The 20,513-nt window shown below is 31.5% G+C and overlaps 2 protein-coding genes across 3 annotated transcripts; both read right to left on the reverse strand.

Moving 5' to 3' along the window:
* Positions 1-468: 468 nt before the first annotated feature.
* Positions 469-5,420, reverse strand: CARB (carbamoyl phosphate synthetase B). Of its 2 annotated transcripts, XR_003804818.2 has the most exons (4): positions 4,027-5,417; positions 2,738-3,430; positions 863-2,428; positions 469-641 (listed from the first exon to the last, which is right to left on the reverse strand). XR_003804818.2 is itself a non-coding variant. In XM_029273004.2 (3 exons), the coding sequence occupies exons 1-3, from the start codon at positions 5,317-5,319 to the stop codon at positions 917-919; spliced, it is 3,498 nt and encodes a 1,165-aa protein (XP_029128837.1). In that variant the 5' UTR covers positions 5,320-5,420; the 3' UTR covers positions 729-916. The 2 variants fall into 2 exon arrangements, 1 of the variants encoding a protein (XP_029128837.1); XM_029273004.2 differs by lacking the exon at positions 469-641 and having other exon boundaries at positions 729-2,428; positions 4,027-5,420.
* Positions 5,421-11,335: 5,915 nt separating this feature from the next.
* Positions 11,336-19,596, reverse strand: LOC109805471 (tetraspanin-3). The gene is made up of 2 exons (XM_020367554.3): positions 18,977-19,596; positions 11,336-11,946 (listed from the first exon to the last, which is right to left on the reverse strand). The coding sequence occupies exons 1-2, from the start codon at positions 19,478-19,480 to the stop codon at positions 11,614-11,616; spliced, it is 837 nt and encodes a 278-aa protein (XP_020223143.1). The 5' UTR covers positions 19,481-19,596; the 3' UTR covers positions 11,336-11,613.
* Positions 19,597-20,513: the final 917 nt, after the last annotated feature.

A 20,513-nucleotide genomic window follows, 5' to 3' on the forward strand; every position in this document is an offset into this window, starting at 1 on the left:
AATAAAACATTTTTTTAATAGTCAAATGATATTATTCAATCTTGTTCATTTCTATATAATGTAAAACAAACTTCTCTCAGTTCCATAGAAAATATAAATAGTGTAATACATGAACATTTACTTGGTGTTTGAATTAATTTATTTTTGGACTATTTTTTTAACAACTTTATGAAAAGACTTGATTATTGTCACCTTTAATTAACCACACAATTTATATTCCGATAGTAAGTTTCCCTTGGATGATGCTATTTTATGGTTGTAGTATCATCCAGATTAGCAAGTCATTCTTCTACTGATTGTCAATAATAAAGATCGATGAAAGTTAACGCCACAAAATTAGAATAGTTAATATTATGCTAAAAGCAGATGATTTAACATTAAAATTATACTACTCGCAATATTTAATTTGCGATTGCTATATATATAAATGAAAAGGCTAAGCAGCAGTACCAAGTGCACGTGGCAAGATTTTAAAAATGAAAATAATTATTAAGCAGCAGAAATCCAAATACTACAAAATCTTTTACACAAATGCTTTATATCAGGAGTCAGGACACAGACTACATGATCTTTCATTCTCTATTCCATAGAGATTCGTCCGCCACTCCCAACTCTAGCAAATTGTACAACCTCAGGGTAAGCTGCAATAGCCCAAGTTTAGGCATAGTTAATATACAAAACCATAAATGTCAACGATATGAACATATGCTTATGAACGATCCAAAATATGCGACAAATCCAAAATATTGTCTAATAAATTATCTCTAATAAACAGATAAAAAAATTGAGTTTCGTAGGCAATGAGACTCAAAAGAGCATAAATTAGTAAAACCATACATTGAGAAAATGAACAAGTGCTTACTAGTGTCTATCGCCTAAACTATTCAGAGAGAAAGAGGTTGACTGCAAAAATTTCTCACTCCTTATATTCACCATCAATGAAGTCCTGAAGAGCGATCATTCTGATAGAGTTGGACTTCAAGCTCTTTATTGCTTCAGCAGTTGCCATAGCTCCATTAACTGTTGTCACAATAGGAACCTTGTAATCCAAAGCCATCCTTCTCAGTGCCATACCATCTATCCGATCAAGTGCATCATCTGAACTGGTTACCACCATCAGCTGAATGTCTCCATTGGCAATCATGTCACCGGCATGAGGCCTCCCTTCGTGCAACTTCAGCACTCGCTCCGCCGGGATTTTAGCTAAATTGAGAGTATGAGCTGTTCCACTAGTAGCAACAATCTGAAATCCAATCTCAATGTACGCCTTTGCAATCTTCTGAAGGTGAGGCTTGGTCAAGTCATTCAAGCTAAGGAACACAGTACCAGAAAGTGGCAACTTCTGGCCAGCAGCTATTTGAGCCTTAGCAAATGCAGTATTATATGAAGGGTCAATACCCATGACCTCACCAGTGCTTCGCATCTCAGGACTTAAAAACACATCACAGCCTGGGAACTTTGAAAAAGGAAGAACTGCTTCCTTGACTGACACATATTTAGGGATAACCTCTTTTGTAAACTGTATATCATGGAGAGTCTTTCCAGACATGACAAGCGAAGCATATTTAGCCAAGGGGTGGCCAATTGCTTTTGATACAAATGGAACTGTACGGGAAGCTCGAGGGTTGGCCTCAAGCAAAAATACATCCCCTGATGGAGTTATTGCATACTGACAATTCATGAGCCCACAAACATTCAGTTGTTTAGCCAAGTTTTCCGTCCATGACCTGATTGTCTCCAAGCAAGAAGCTGGAACAGTTCTGGTGGGAATAGAGCAGGCAGAATCACCGGAATGTATACCAGCCTGTTCAATGTGCTCCATTATCCCACCAATTACCACATTGCCTTGTGAGTCAGCCAGGGCATCAACATCAATCTCACAAGCATCAGATAAATACTTGTCAATTAATACAGGGCGTTCTGGATCCACCTCAACAGCATTTTCAAGGTAGGTCACCAGTTTACTATCACTATATACAATCTCCATTGCTCGACCACCCAAAACATAAGAAGGACGAACAACAACTGGGTATCCAATTTCTGCTGCAATAGCAAGTGCATCAGTTTCACTCCTAGCAATTCCTCCTTTTGGGTGTTCAATCTTTAGTTCATGAAGCATCACGTTGAACCTCTCTCTGTCCTCGGCAATATCTATGGAATCAGGAGATGTTCCCCAAATGCGTACGTGACCAACCCCACTAGCACATGCCGGCTTGTGTTCATCTAGGTAGTGCTGTATGGGGAGAGATAACTTCAATGGTGTTTGACCTCCAAATTGTACAATGATACCATCAGGCCTTTCCAAATCAATAATGTTCAAAACATCTTCAACGGTCAAGGGTTCAAAGTATAGACGATCACTAGTGTCATAATCTGTGGAGACTGTCTCAGGGTTTGAGTTCACCATGATAGTCTCATATCCTGCTTCCTGCAAATGCAATGGACAAGGTTGACATATAGTAAAGAGTAACAACTGCACAAAAATCAAATTAACCACCAAGCTGGAAAAATGTTAAGATAAGTGGGAACCAGTTCCTATCATATTGAAGTGCAAAACAAAGCATGGAAAATTTAATCATTTTATAGCAAACACCAAACAGATAGACAGGGGACACGAAAATTAAACCAAACATTTTACCAGAATTTGATATCATGCAGCATCATTTGCAACCCCAGATAAAACTTCTCAAGAGTGAAAAAACCAGGAATATAATCAATTAAAGAAGATATAACAAACCTGAAGAGCAAATGATGCATGACAACAACAGTAGTCAAACTCAATCCCTTGACCAATTCTATTGGGTCCTCCACCCAAAATTAAGACCTTCTTTTTTGTAGTGGGAGCCGATTCACACTCAAAATCATAAGAAGAATACATGTAAGGAGTATTAGCTTCAAATTCAGCTGCACAGGTATCAACTCTCTTATATGCTGGAGTAACACCCAGAGACAATCGCTTATAGCGCACTTCTTTCTCGGTGGTTTTAGTTGCAAATGCTATCTGTTTATCACTAAACCCTCTTCTCTTCACCTCGTAAAAATCAACATTTGTTAAATCCGACAAACTGTGAGACAGCAAGAAACTTTCCACATCAACCAGCTCCTTGAGCTGCGTGAGAAACCATTTGTCAATGTAACTCAGCTCAAAGATTTCATCAATCTCCATCCCTCTTTTCATTGCAGCATAGATAGCATGGATGCGCTCCGGGTTAGGTACTCGGAGGCTATACTTCAACTGCTCCAAGTCATAGTTCAACTCCTTCACTTGTCCACACCCCCATCCAGCATATCCATGCTCTAGAGAGCGTACTGCTTTTTGAAACGACTCTTGGAAAGTCCGCCCTACAGCCATAGCCTCGCCAACTGATTTCATCTGTGTTGTCAATATTGGCTGAGACCCAGGAAACTTCTCAAAAGCAAACCGAGGAATCTGCACCCAAATACAAAAGAAAAGTAAAAAAAAAAAAAAAAAGTTTTCAAAAAAAAAAAAGCAAACAAATTACACAATGCAGAACGACAACAGCCTCATGCCCTGCTCCAAAAAAGAAATATCACAATTATAAAATTGGCCAATTTTCTATTGTAATCATGGTATGGTATTGGAATGAAGTGTCCGCCACCAAAAGTAGTGACTAATCTCTATTAAGGACTATGAAATTGTTAATGCATATAAGCTGGATATTCTCCTCCTAGTGCGGTGAATTTCATACCCAGAATTCAAACCCCGAAATTGTGAATGCATATAAGCTGGATATTCCCCTCCCAGCACAGTGAATTTCATACTCAGGATCACAATTCAAACCTTGAACAACTTAGTTAAGTGATGCAAGCAGCCACCAGTTGTGTCCAACCAGTGTAACCCTAAACTCACAATTAAAAACCCGGCCATTTGGAATTACATAACATAAGCAGTGACTCAATTCATAGTTCTTACCAATAAAAAATTTAAAACCAAAAACACTCTGCCAAGCCACATTGGTATACATATATAGACATGATGGCAATATCAATGACAAAGTATCTTACCTTTGTAACCACATAATCAATAGAAGGCTCAAAACTAGCAGGCGTCTTCTTCGTTATATCATTCGGTATCTGATCCAAAGAATACCCCACGGACAATTTCGCCGCCATCTTGGCAATGGGGAACCCGGTGGCCTTCGATGCCAAGGCCGAAGACCTCGAAACCCTGGGGTTCATCTCAATCACCATGACCTCCCCATTCTCGGGATTAACCGCAAACTGCACATTAGACCCACCACACTCCACTCCAATCTCTCTAATTATAGCAATTGAGTAATCCCTCAACCGCTGGTACTCCTTATCCGTCAAAGTCTGCGCCGGCGCAACGGTGATAGAATCCCCGGTATGAACCCCCATAGGGTCAATATTCTCAATGGAGCAAATAATAACAACATTATCAGCCAAATCCCGCATAACCTCAAGCTCATACTCTTTCCACCCAAGAAGCGACTTCTCAATCAAAACCTGGTTGGTCAAGCTAGCAGCGAGCCCCGCCTTGCAAATTTCCAGCAAATCTTCTCTATTGTAGGCGATTCCTCCGCCGGTGCCGCCGAGGGTGAAGGCGGGGCGAACAATGACCGGAAACTCCCCAATTTCGTTGGAAATTTGAATGCATTCGTCGAGAGTGGTGCCAATGCCGGAGGGAGGGGTTTTGATGCCGATGTTCTTCATGGCCTGCTTGAAGAGCTCGCGGTCCTCAGCCTTCTTGATGGCGTCGAGCTTGGCGCCGATGAGTTCGACGCCGTATTTCTCGAGGGCGCCGCTCTCGGCGAGGGCGACGGCGAGGTTGAGGGCGGTCTGGCCGCCCATGGTGGGGAGGAGGGCGTCGGGGCGCTCGGAGGCGAGGACGCGCTCGACGAGGTCGGGGGTCATGGGGGTGATGTAGGTGCGGTCGGCGGTTTCGGGATCGGTCATGATGGTGGCGGGGTTGGAGTTAATGAGGATGACTTCGTATCCCTCTTCGCGGAGGGCCTTGCACGCTTGGGTGCCCGAGTAGTCGAACTCGCACGCTTGCCCTATCACGATGGGCCCCGCGCCCAGGATCAGGATCTTCTTTATGTCGCTTCGTTTTCCCAGCTTCGGCGCTGCCTCCGCGACTGCGACTGCGGCGCCGGGGAGAGAGCAGCGCGGCGGGGTTGGGGTGAGGCGGCGGGGAGCGCGGGCGTGGATGGTGGTGGGAGCGGCGGGGCTTTGGGGGAGGGTGGTGGTTTTGGGGAGGAGGTGGGTGGGGGAGCGGGGGAGGGAGGGAGGGAGGTTGAGCGGCGTCGTTTTGGTGATGCAGTAAGCCATTGGCATTGTGCGTGGGTTTAGGGTTTGGAAATGGGAAGAATAAGATGCTGCTATCTATCTATATGCTCCTCCGTTTGTGAGTGAGTGAGTGACTGATAGTAATACAAAACATAAATGTTTAATTATTGCTTTCCAGTTTGGACCGCTCCTCACGTCCTCTTCCTACAACTAAAGTAAAGACACTGTCCCCTCACTCGTGTAAATCCCATTTTATTAACTATAACTAGGATATCATCACTATATAACTTTTTAGTCTTATTTTATCCTACGCCCAATCCATCTGTAATATAATATTTACAATTACAATACAAATATCACAAAAATTTAAAATAATTTATATTAGGATAAGTAATTTCTAACAAAATAAGACATTCGAATTAATAGTTTAAATTGTATTTTTTTTTAATAATCTCACTTTTATCATCTAGATATAATTATACTGATTCCTATACCGAATGTTGTATAGTGTATAATAAGATAATAAATTAAGGTGATGAAATTTATTTTTAAATAATTAAAGATATTGACAAGAATGAATCACAATTATAACGATAAATTAAAAGATTTGATCAACGAGATTTTTATGTCAAGAAAATAAAGTGTAGTAATAACTGTTAATTAAAAAAATTAATAATAGATATTATAATTAGTTTTAAATTTTATACTTAAATATGTTTTTATTTTTTAAATTTAAAATTAATTAACCCCAAGCGTGTGGTTCAGCGGTAGGGGTTGATCCACGCTTAAGCAAGGTCAGGGGTTCGAACCTAAAAAAAAATTAAAATTAATATTTTTAGTTGCTGTATTTTTAATAAAATTTGTTTTAATCCATGTTATTTTTAAAAAATTTATTTTAATATTTCAAATTATCAATAATATATATGAAAGCGATAAATAGAGACAATTATAACATATCAATTAGATTTAATATGATAATTTTAGTGATAGAGACACTTCTAGACATTTTATAAAATAATATTTAATAAAATTTTTAATAAAAATGTACGTGCACACTACAGATTGACATTGTACTAAAAACAGACATTGACATATATAATTATTTTTTTTTTCTTTTACATATATAGCTGTTAACTAAACATTCCAACTGCCTCGTGCAGTAAGAACCTTCCAATGGCGCGAAAGAAAGATCGCTGCTAAAGTATTCAGATTTGATAGAATTGATCTACACAGCAACCGTACAACCAAATTGAAATAAATTAGCCATCCAAAGTTAAAAATTAAAAAAAAAATGTATTACGTTTAATTTTAATTGTTCATTTACTATAATTGAACTACATTGTAACTCCAATTTTAATTCGGTCAGAATTTAAATTATTTTAACATATAATTTACACGTTTGAATTGTAAAAAAAGTATAAAAATATAAATTCAACATGTATTTTAATTTTATTTTGATTCAATAACTAATTGAGGATATATAATTATTAGTAGATAATGGAAACAATAATAATAATGAAGATATCTTTATTAGTTTTTATATTTTTTTTAAAGATATTTATACTTTTTTATTATATATTAATTTTTTTAGCATCATATCTCAAAAAAAATATATTATAAAATGTATAAAAAAAATAAACTATTCAATTTATCAATAACTAATAGGAAAAAAGATATTAGGTGCCTCCATTAAAAGAAATAAGTATGTTAGAAAAAAATAGTTATTGGTAAGTAATTTTTTTTAGAGAAATTTAAACATAAAATAGGAGTATAGATGTCTTTGAAAAGTGGACACCAAATAGTAGGGATGGCAAATATACCCGTACCCGCGGGTAATACCCGAACCCGTCCCGACTTTGACGGGGAATACCTGGTTTGACCGGGTACGGGTACGGGTAAAACTCGATATATTAAATCGGGTACGGGTACGGGTATGTACTTACCTGCCCCGTACCCGTACTCATACCCGTCCCCGTTCCCATTTTTAATTAAATACTCACTTTTAATTTAATTATATTAAAGAATTTTAGTATTTTTTATGTGTAATTATTTATTATAATATGAGATAGAGAAATAATCTAATTATAATTATAATATAATTAAAAAAATAATTTAAAAATATTATATTTTAAAAAAATAATAATAAAATAAAAAATTTGACGGGTACGGGTACGGGTACGGGTATACCCGATACCCGACGGGGACGGGGATGGGGATGAAAATCACATACCCGACGGGTATGGGTACGGGGACGGGTATGGGTATGGGTTTGGCTCGCGGGGACGGGTATCATGAAATCCGTACCCGCCCCGCCCCGTTGCCATTCCTACCAAATAGTTCTATCTCTTTTATATATTGTTATAAATATATTACTCACTTATTTTGTAATACTTTTAATCCTTATTGTTGTTTAAATTATTTTAATATTCTCTAATTATATATTATCTCACTTGATTTACATCATGTAATCTCTAATTTTTTATTTTTTATATTATTTTAAATAAAATTCATAGAAATAGTAGGTGTTTATTTTCTACTAAATAAAAATAACATTGACAAACAATGATAATGTTAAGGGTAATAATAGTATAGATCGTAGATGCAAGGTGTAATGACTCATCATAGTCTCTATACTTAATGATTTAACTATTGGTAGCAAAAAAATATAATTCATCTACCTAAGGTTAACATGCAACATTTCTTAGAAAATACATGTAATATTATATGTATATGAATAAAATCAACTTAAGTGTAAATGCTTCTCAATAAAATTACATCATATCTTGTACACATATATATCTACAGTAATCCAAAATCTAAAATGTAAACTTAGGTTGCAAGTTAAACAACACTACCAAAAATAACTACAAAAGGTATCACCAAGCTATATCATCAATTTAGCATGGCTCTTGACTCAACATTCGCATTTGGCCTATCCTTGTCTTGCTCCTATATAAATATGATTATCATAATCCAACCACAAGGAATGTATAAAGGTAAGTTAATGTTCAAAAGAATCAACAAAATAAGTATAGAAGTAAAAACAACTAAACTACCATCACAAACAACCCAATTGACTTCAACATTTTATCAAACAACGAGGCAACTCATCCATTCAACATAGCATACGAATAACACAATTCAATTCAACACATCATACATAACAATTATAAGTGTCGTCACACATTCAATTAAGAGATTTGTTACAACAAAGGTGAGTAGTCTAAGTGACTTAACTTTACCGAATAAAAAATAATGCAGTATTTTTATTCTAGTTAGATCAACAACCAATTTTTGGATAAAAATGTACAAGTCAGGTCATAGGCCTTTATTTAAGATTTGATATGTTCTCATCCTTAACTATGGCTTCCAACCTTGTACCATGTTCAATTTAGTCACTTAATAATTACAATAACTCGACCTAACCCCTATACTATGGTCACTTATAGATGGTATGACTTAACTTTGCCTCATATCGTATAACTAAGGTCTTAGAAGAAACTCAACTGTTAACTTCAAGAATCAACTTCTCAATAAGAGTTTTCAACAAATTGGACTTGTAGAAATTAAACCACAAGAATATCCTCACAATGAGAAATCCAAATTTTAAACAACCTCTCCTCTAACCCTAAATCGATCAACACAACACAATTTAATATCTTAAGCATTTTCAACACAGCCACCTCAATTGTACAATATACAACCCAACTTACAATTTTCAATACTTTAATCATCAATATACATTATCTCATATCAATGTAAAGAATTATCAACATATATTATCATACATCATGTAATAAATTCAACTAACCTATACATATTCAACACTTATGTAAGAAAACAACATATTTTAATTAAGCAACCTACGCCCGGTGCTATTCTTCCCGCACTTGGTGTCATTGAAGTAGAAAGTCTTTAGCTCATCAATGTCCACTGTCACTCAACTTCTGCTTGACATGGATGAGGCAAAAAGCCCATGTGACAATCATGTCTGATGTGATTAAACCCATATCCGATCCTATTTCAAACGGAGAGTCTCTGTCTGACTCACACCAACGTCGTAAAAAAAACTTATGAAGCTTAAAAGGAATTTTATATAACTTTTTATTTACAGGTCAAAAACTTATGCTTAGAAATACTTATAAACAACTAAAACTATTGAGAATTTCTAAATTCTTAGAACTTTTAACAATTAAAAACCAAATTATCACAAGTATAAAAATTAACAAAATCAACAATAATTAATAAAAATTGTATAATATTATACAAGAATTGACGACGATAATAATTAATAATATTAGTTAATAAAAATGATAATAATGATGAAGTAATTATAGGAATGACATAATAAAGAACAACCTTGTAACATAGGGTAAGATAAAAAAAATAGAGGACAAGGCGTATAATTTGTAAAATATTAATTTTAATTACTTTTATAATTTTATGGGATTCGACCTTGATATTTTTATTTCATATTAAAAGGAATTTTAAACGTAATAATTAAAAAATTTCAAGTTTAATTTCAAATCCATTTCCAATTCAGTTGGCTAATCACATAATAAGATGCATGTAAATTACATAATAAGATATATGCTTTATTTTGCGCAATGTTGCATATTTCGTTGGAGTTAGCTTTTGGTACATTATTCTGTATTTTTAACTGTTGAACTTTCATAATAGAAATGTTAGCCATATGTTTTCTACTAATAATAACGAAATTATTAAAAAAAATATAAATAATTATAAAGTAGCATCATTGGTCAATGTTATATATGACCCACACTAAAATGTTTTTTTCATTCGAATTATTAATAAAATCTAAGACAATTATTTATGTTACATAGCGAAGTCCTTTTTAATTAATTATACTAATTGACATTTATTTTCATTCCTATTTGTGTATACAAATTTATTAAAGGAGATAAAACTCACTTGATTATCAAAGAATTAGGGTATGTTTGATTTTTTCGCTCTCTCACTTTTCATTTTTTAAAATTATTTTCTAAAATATTTTAACAATATTTACTTTCTAGTAATCGATTCTCACTCAAACTTTATTTAGTTTTGAAAATTGTTTTCAAAATAATTGATTTAAAAACTAAATGACGTAAATGATTAAGATATATTTTCTCATCTTTTATTTATTTTTTTTTTCAATTTCACAAATTATTTTGTGTGTTTATTTTTTTTTACTTAAAATAGTAGAGAAAGGATGTCATCCTTATGACTATGGGATAGAGAGCCAATAAGATTTCGTAGATCTTCAAATTGTGTGTGTTTGGTTTGTTAGTGATAACTCAAATTGTGGTGTACATGTAAAATAAAAAATTAAAATAATAAAAACTTGTTGAATGAACATGAAAAGAGAAGCAAGTGTTTTTTTTAACATATTATTACTTCAAATACACATTTTTTGTTTTACGTCACTGGAATGAACTCAACACAATATTTTAACCCAAAATTTTAAGACATCAAATTCATAAATTTTTGTCACTTATATATATTATTCAACATATTTATCTCTATCCAATGTGAGACTTCTCAATCACACTTACACTTCAACAATCGCACTTTCAACTAAAAGTTTTGTTCTTCTATAAGTATTAAAATTGTAGCCTAAGAGTAACTATCATTATTAATAGGTTTTAGATATTTGCACCACTCATTAGGCTCTTAAAGCTCAACTAATATGATATTAGATATTGCATTATCGTTAGCTCACATCAATAGAATACACCACTTGACCTACATGGATTCATCATTAATTATACTGTCTAATACTCATCTAAGTTAGTCACTGGTTGAACAATAAGCTCTGATACCAATTGTTAGGGATATGAGAAAATTAAACCCTGATGAAAAGTCCATCAATGAATATAAATAGCTACACAAATGAATTTAATATCACATTTTAACATTAAACCTTAATAGCAATATATAAATTTTTGTCACTTATGTTGCTCAATACGCTCATATTTATCTAATTTAGGACTTTTTATTCACACTTGTACTTAAACAAAATGTACTCCTTATTTTCAACTTTTGACTAATATATTCGATAATATACCATAAAACATTTTTTTTTTATATATAATGTACAAAGCTATTGTACTCAATTTCAATAAATTACAAAAGGGAATAGCTTTTTCTTAGGAGGGATTGAAGTTGCTTGTACTAATGTAACTACCATCACGATAATATAGCAATACACCCCTCCAAGATCAACCCAAATTTAAGGTAAAAACTCATCGGCACAGGAGCAGATGGCAACATAGAGATACAAGGGTATATAAAATCATTCTAAGACTTGAGATATGTCACTTAATAACACACCCTTTAATGTTAACTAGGTTGTAATTTTATCATCCTTGTTTCACCGCAGGGTTCGCAGTTATTTATCTTGCGATTGTTTGTATAAGCTTTATAAGCGATGGCGTAAACAATGAGAAGGGAAATCAACAAAACAATATTAATCACAGAGACCTTCCTCCAACTTTTCTTGAGAGTAGCTAACACACCAGCCTTGCAAGAGTCACATTCATAACAAAGCAAGTTTTGGTCATTGCTCCACCTACTGCAATCTGGACTGGTTCCAATCACTCCTCCTTCTGGGCTCCACATTGTTTCATTCTGATACGCATACCCACATTCTGTTGGAGGCTTGCAACATCCAGACTACAATTAAACACAAAACTGGATGACATATATTTCTTCAATTAATCACCTGTCATAGTGTATTTTTTGGATTGATTTATGAGAAAAAATATTGTGCACTAATAATATAAAATAGTTTTTCTTTCTTATCTAATTTTAAATCAACATGTATAATGAGTATGATGAGTTTGTAGATTTTTATAATTACATTCATCATGTGTTTAGTGGCTCAGAAATTTTGAGTGGAGGGGCGAAAAGTAGGCTAATTTTTTTTTTTTTTTTTATAAAAGAAACACACGTAAAATTAATATTATTTAGTACATTTTTCTTTAAAAATAATATTAAAAATAATATATAAGAAAATAAGTAATTTCCAGAGTCGGAGAATACGTAATGGCCCGGAATCAAAAGTGAGAAGATATTTTTCCGTTGATTTAATTAGTTACTCATACTCTATGCATTCGGCATGGCCGCGTGTATTACACGTGCGGACCAAGCACTGGCCCAAGGGCCCAAAAATTGTTAAATCTTAATCTACCATTTAAAACAAAAAAAAAATAAAAGTGAGATGATAAGATATAGAAAAATGTATATTCATTATAAAGCTGAAAATCTGTGAGCAAGAAGACGTGACAAAACAACAACTATATTGTGATGCCATTATCTTCCTTTGTCATCTATCAGGATTTATAAGAAAGATAAAATATCATTATCTTAAAGGTAATAAGGAGCAATATATATATAAAATCGATATAATAATATCGATGTAATTTTTAAATAAGTATTACATTGTTTAATAATTTTATATTAAATGTAAATTTATGAAATTAAATATGTATTTAGTTCATAATATTTTTTTCCTCCTTTTAATTTTTAATTGTCGTTCGGCATCGCACATATATTATACTAGCGAAAGAAAAAGAGTCGGAATGTCCCACTTAAATTACAATGGCTACCCAACATCTCAAGTTCAAATGTCTATATAAGTAATATTTATTGCATTCTATTAAAAAAAAAATCTTTTACAAATAATATCGTCATTTGATACAATAAATAAATAAATTTCTCATAGACGATTATTTAATGTGACCCCCAACTCCATCCACACATTTTTTTAGCAACTATATGCTGAAAAGAGAATGGAGTTCAGTGAAGCACAAAACCAATTTAAAAAAAAAAAAACTTATCACTGGAATGGGGAAACGAAGTTGGTAGGCAACTACGCATAGAAGAGAACAAAATATTGTTAGTCTAAAGTGTGAGACGTATTCAAAATAATAATGGAGTAATAAATGTTGATTTAACTAAACCATTAAATTCAAACATTAAATATATTTAGTCATTATAATTTATAGTTATATCTACGGAAGACAATTCGTCTAATTTTTATATGATAAAAATTTAATTTATAGTTACATAAATAAATATGACTTAAAATTTTGGTCTGTATAACTTATCTACATCTTTATAAAAAATTTAAATATTTTTTTATTAAATTATATTTTTGATACTTTATCTTATTTTTTTATATTTATTTCGGTCTTTTTATTTGTTAAAACGTTTATTTTGATTATTTATCTTTTTTATTTGAATCAATTTAATTTTAAAAAAAATGATTATTTTTAATTTTACAACATGATTTTGAATTATTTTTAACTGATTTAAAATGTGAAACTTATAATATTAGATTCACCTATATGAAAACTGTGAAATGCAATTGACTTCAAAACCCAAAAGGGAAATAAACATAGTGAAAATCATGTGAAAATTATATTTTGTGAGTAATTGAAAAATAATATGAAATTAATTTTTTTGAAATTTTTATTTTCACCATATTTATTACACATTTAGTTTGAACTTCAATTGTAAGTTTGTATACAAGTGAATCTTATGAGACAAATTTCAAGTCTTGAATTAGTCACAAAAGGAATCAAAATGTAACATTGGTGATTTTAAGTTGCTTTGGTTTAATTATATGATTAGTTGCTAATTATTGTTAGTTTTGTGGTTTTTAAAACCTAGATGGTTTGGGAGTCCTTGAGAGTTAAACTATTTCTGAGTTAGTTGTAGTTAGAGTTAGTTGAGTAAATTGAATTAAGGGTATATAAAGTTTTTCTTAAAATGTAAACTTTATAAGCTCATATTTTAAGGAAAACTATAGAGAAGCTAGGGAGGGATTTTCTAAAAACCTGAAAACTCTTTTCAAAATTCCTTATTCCCCTGATTCATCTCCATCTTCTCCTACAACTGTTTGAGGTAGATTGATTGTTCTTCCTCTTCTTTCTTCTCGGTTTGAATTGAAGAGGTAAGGGAAACTTGTTTTTGAATTAATATTAATGTATGATTGTTGGAGCCTAAAATCATCAATTTAGTGTTATTGTTGTTTGAAAATCATGGGTTAAAGATTGATGAAGTTGAGTTTTCTTGAAGTGTTGCTTGTGAAGTATAGTTGATGATTCTTGCAAATTGTTGGTTGCAAGTGCCTTTTTAAGTTGTTTTTGAGTTACATATAATGTATAGATGTTGAATCCTATGTTGCATGTTGGATTTTAGGTGGATTGGCCGAAATCAGTTTCTACATAAGTGCAAAATTTGATATTGTGTCGAGTGTGCCTTCATAACATCAAGCGTGGTTCGAAATTAAGGGTTCTCATTCTCTTGACACTAAGAACATGATTGGTGGCACTAGATGCAAGGAGATAGAATCGTTTCAAGTTGAAATCACGCAAAACGCCAAAGGAGTGGTGTTGGATGAGGATCAAGTTGAGTCCTTCCTCTGTATGATTAAGATTGAGCATGGGTTTTTCCACACTAGACGTGAGAGAGTGGGAGACTCTCTATCTTAGTCATGCCAGATGCAGGTGATTTGACGTCGAACGTGGGTAAGACAGGAAACTCCCTACCTTAATGGCGTTAGGCATTCAGGGGATGATGTTGGGCACTAATTGCATGTTGTTGAATATGATGTCTTAAGTTCTTTTATGGCGAAGAGATGTGATTAAGTGGTATGATAAAGATTATATGATGATGAATTATTATGATGTAAATTGATATGTTGTATAATGATGCTTATGCTGTAAAATTGTAAGTTGATAGATGTTTAAGTTGTGAAGTTGTATGATGCAAGTTAATTAAGTTGTTAAGTTGATAAGCATATGGTATTGATAAATGTCTTTGTTGAGATGCATAAAAACTAAAGGAGAGTAAACGACACTTTAGAAATTAAAATATCTCATTATGTGGATATACGTTACAATGCTTTGAAAGTCTGAGTTGAAACCCTTTAACAAGTAAGTTAACTTCTAATAAATGAGTAGTTATTTTATGTTGTCTCTTCTACATATTGGGTATTGACACTAATAGAATTTGTGAAAATGAAGAGGAAGTCTACAATTTACTATAGCGATTAACAATACCGTTTAAAGTTATACACTTTATATGGAGGCTTTTCCAGCAATTTCAAGACTACATTGAGAAGAAGAGGAATATAACTGGATAATGACCAATATAATTGTGTTTTTTGTTAGGAAGAAAAAGAGATCTTGTCACATGTGTTTTTTAATTGTAGTAAGACTTAGCCAATATGAGTGACATATTACAGGTAGGTGGGAGCATAGAGCATATATGGTGTTACATCAAGATCCCAAACAAAATTTTATACATCATGTCAAATTAAGGTTGCAAGGGTTAGATGTGGAAGCATGGATGAAAATGTGGTGCTTATTCTTGTGCAAAGTGTGGAGGGCAAGAAACATAACATCTTTTTTAATGGTTCATCATTCGATCATGATGGTATTATACAAATGTGATGCTCTTTTGCTAGTGGTGGTTGTATAAGGTCAATAGGGCCACAAAATTTAACTTGAGTCAATGGGTAAGGAACATCCAAACTTGTATTCGACTTCACTGGGATAATGAAAGCTTACAACCAATGTGTGAAATCAAAAAAGGAAGGAGAACAAGTAGCTTGCATCACCACTAGATACAATAAATTGATATGAGATACTTTAAATCAAATGTAGGTATAAATATTGGTGGATAGTATATGGTTGTACAAATTTCTATGAAAATTACATACTTCAATGTTGGGAGTAGTATATATGGTTCAATCATATCTACTGGTTCTTAATCAATAATATGACACAACCATATATATACATATACCATGACCTTTGTTGAGGGACATGGATACTTTATTTTGAAGTGGTAGATTTTTGCAATTCTTGGTAATGTTGCTTCTTTGAAATAACATTTTATCAAGCATGTGGTGGACAATTTAATAAAAGGTTGGACAGGAAGTCGTGAGAAAATTTTCAGGTTCAAGACAAAGGCTAACAAAAAAAACATAAATGATTTTTATCGACAATTATCTAATAATAGAGTGAGTTTATGTGTTTTTTATTATGCGTTGAGTACAAAACACATGAAAGTATGGTTTGCGAGTGAATTTATGTGTTTTTAAATCAAATATAGGTATAAATATTGCTGGATAGTATATGGTTGTACAAATTTCTATGAAAATTACATACTTCAATGTTGGGAGTAGTATATGGTTCAATCATATCTATTGATTCTTAATCAATAATATGACACAACCATATATATACATATACCATGACCTTTATTGAGGGACATGGATACTTTATTTTGAAGTGGTAGATTTTTGCAATTCTTGGTAATGTTGCTTCTTTGAAATAACATTTTATCAAGCATGTGGTGGACAATTTAATAAAAGGTTGGACAGGGAGTCATGAGAAAATTTTCAGGTTCAAGACAAAGGCTAACAAAAAAACATAAATGATTTTTATCAATAATTTTCTAATAATAGAGTGGGTTTATGTGTTTTTTATTATGCCTTGAGTACAAAACACATGAAAGTATGGTATGTGAGTGAATTTATGTGTTTTTAAAAGGTAAAAACTTTGTTACAATTTACTTTTAAAGCATATTAAAAGACATGGATTACTTCCCAATTAGCACTTGTGTGCAATTGGTTATAATTGATAAAATTGTTGGTTTTAAAAAAAAATTATAGACAATATATGTCTAAAATTTAGAAGAATTAAATCTTTATAAGAAGTTTTTTTTTCTTCAGTCTTCATACAAAGTCTTAGTTTTTGGTCACGATATCATATATTCTTGCTATGTAATATTGTTTTTAGGTTTAAATATATTTTTGATCCCTATAAAATTAACAAGTTTTGATTTTAGTCCTGTAAAATTAAAATTGTTATTTTCATCCCTATAAAATTAAAATTGTTGTTTTTAGTCCATAGTTTTATATAATCATTTTTAACTACTTTTTATTTATTAAAAAGTTAAGTAACTATCTTAAATGTTAACTACAATCATTATCAATATTATATTGATATATAACACATCTAAAAAATTTATAAGTCTTTAAAATGAATATTATTTATCCACCTTATAATGATCATTAAGGACTAAAAATAGTTAGTTTAAATTTTAGAGGAATGAAAATTAAAGAAAAATAACTTATAAGGATCAAAATCAAAATTTACTTATTTTACAAGGATAAAAAATAATATTTATAAATTTTAAAAGGATAAAATATATAAAAATAAAAATAAAAATAAAAGGAACCAAAATTATAATTATTAATTTTATAAGAATTAAAAAAATATTTAAACCTTATTTTTATTAGTCTTGTTATTATTAGTCTTGTTATCATGTGATATTTAAAAATATGAGAGTGTGACACATCTTAGTTAATATTTAGTAATGACGTCCCCATAATACGAATCTTTAATCAGCTACTTGTCCAAAGCTTACATCTTTTGACCATTTTTTTTTATTCAATCTTATTATTTAAACATAAAAACTAACATTATTTATATATTATATATAATTATCTTTAGTTTTTGTCTTATGTTAGTTGTTTTTATTTTATTTTATATATACATTTATTGCGAATGACATACTTTGAAATCAAAAGAAATAACTTTTTTCCTTAAACCGATTTTATTGTTCTCAAAATATATATTTTAAAAAGTTACACTTGTAAGTTGACTTTGAACAAGTTTTCTTATATTAAGTAACAAAGAGTTAGAAGAAGAAAAAATTATAAAATAAGCAATGTGATGGAAGATAAAAAAGAAGAAAAATATTATAATAATTTATTCTAGTAAATAATATATCTAAAAAAAAAAATATCCAAAGAATTATTATATCATCTAAGATTCTAAAACCATCACTATTCATGTTTTTAATTAATCTTTGCCCCATACGTAACCGAAGATTTTTATTATTTTTTGTAAATTAAAAATCTTAGATACCTATCACATGGAAATTAATCAACGAAAATTATTCTAAACCATGTAATAATGTTTCCTCGTTAACAAACAGTTGATTGACCTCAAAACCATGTAAGCAGTTGATTTTTATTATTGTTTTGTAAATTAAAAATCTTAGATACCTATCACATGGAAATTAATCAACCAAAATTATTCTAAACCATGTAATAATGTCTCCTCGTTAACAAGCAGTTGATTGACCTCAAAAGCCATCGTCCCCTCATGCAGTAGGGTTCATCAAATCTACTCATCCCATGCAGTGCATGCACTTCTTTTCGTTCAACTTCTCTCAATATATGATGCATAACTACTACTTCCTTTATAAGCACAAATTAAAACCCAAAAACTTTCTAGTGGAAAAAATAAACACAAAACCCGAAACATTATTTTGTACCGGTTTAAGGAAACACAAAATAAAAAAAAAACGCAAAAAAATAATTCTTCAAACTTACGTGAGAAATTTCCTTCCCAAATTAATTTAGCTCAAAAAAATCCTTGGAAGAAGAACATCACCAGTATTTGATAACTATATATTAGTATAAAGTATCCAAATAATTTTGCGTTGATAATTAATTCTTATTATTTGTAATGAAATCTTTTTTTTAATTATATCTTTTTATACATAATATTAAAATTCAAAAACTTATTTAAGAGATTGAAATCAGAAATCCTCAAACAAGAAACATCACCCATGTAATAGAATTCAACCAAAAATAGAGACAGAAAAAGGAAAATACCTGAATAGGAGAGAGGTTTGTGTGGTAGAACATATCAGCAGTTTGAGGCACCTTTCTCCGAAGCTTAGCACAAACCTTAGAGTCCCTAACACAAGACCTAACCTTTGTCCAATATCTATCACTGGCCACACGTTTCTCCAACCAACCCTCATAGTCCTGCAAGTAATATTCCAAGTAAACGCGATTCTGCACCTCCCTCCCCGACCCTTTGTCCGTGACAGCATAGGCAAAGGTGATGATTCCGATGAGAAGAATGATTATGAAGAACATGAGAACGAGGTAGAGGATCATGAGGAAGGGATTGCGGTAACAGGAACCGGTCAAACCAGCTAGGGAAGTGGCCATTATGCAGAGTGCTATGATGATGAGAGGCCATTGAAGGAATTTGAGGCATTCAGTGTTGTTGGCTCTTATGCTCAGCCATATCCCACCACCAAGGATTGGAAATGACAACAAGAAGGTCAAGAAGTTTAGCAGACCGATCAAGTGGTTGCTGCTTCTCATCTTTTACCTTCTCTTCCTTGATCTTAATCAGTTCACCACTCCTTCCCTTCCCATTATATACTGCTACCACTTCCTCTTTGTTAATGTTATACGTAATTGCCAAGAATCTTGGTTATGACAACACACCATAATTTGTAATTTTTAACTAACAATAAAGTAAAGATATTAATATATAAAAAATGTTAGAAAAAGTATAACTAGTATTTTTCTCTAATTATATATGTAATAAGTTCTAACACATTTATTAGATAGTTAAGTTTCTTAGATATATTGTGATGAGTTCATCTACTAGTTGAATATGAAAATTAAAAACTTTATTGAATGAAATAAACCCTATTTCAATAAATTTTACATCACAATTTTTATCAATAATAAAAAATAAATTTATTTTCTAAAATAAATTATTTATTATGATTTTAAAATTTAATCTGTATATTTTATATATATTTACTTATTTTAAAATTTTATAATATAATTTTGATATTTAAAAATATTTATTTTTATAAAATTTAATTATACAAAATAAACACTTGTATATATAGTTATAAGATAATTTAGCCGTACATTATTATGTCAGTAACTTAAGTTGATTTAAATTTTTTTTGGGTACATTTTGACTTTACATAAGTTGACTTCGTCTTATACAATATATTATTGGGTTTTCACGAGATCATATCTATATTCAAATTAAAAATTATATCATTACAAGAAAAAATAATGTAATAATTTAAAAAAAAATGTCAATAAAATTAATTTATATAACTCTAGTATGTGACAAAAAGTAATTTTCGTCACAAAATTTTGTCATTAATTTTTTTTTAAAATTTTTTTGTGATGTTAAAATTTTATAATGTATAAAAATACATAGATCAATAAACTTTCCTCGAACTATGTCCGGTCATTTCATTTTGGATGCTTTCGATTATTGAAAAATATTCTCTCACACATATAATGATAAACATTTTGCCAATGGTACAATTAATAAAAACAATGCAATAGACAAATTGCAAATGAAAGCGATTAATTGTAATAT

The sequence above is a fragment of the Cajanus cajan genome, chromosome 10, assembly GCF_000230855.2.
Source record: "Cajanus cajan strain Asha chromosome 10, NIPB_CcT2T_4, whole genome shotgun sequence".
Lineage (NCBI taxonomy): Eukaryota > Viridiplantae > Streptophyta > Magnoliopsida > Fabales > Fabaceae > Cajanus > Cajanus cajan.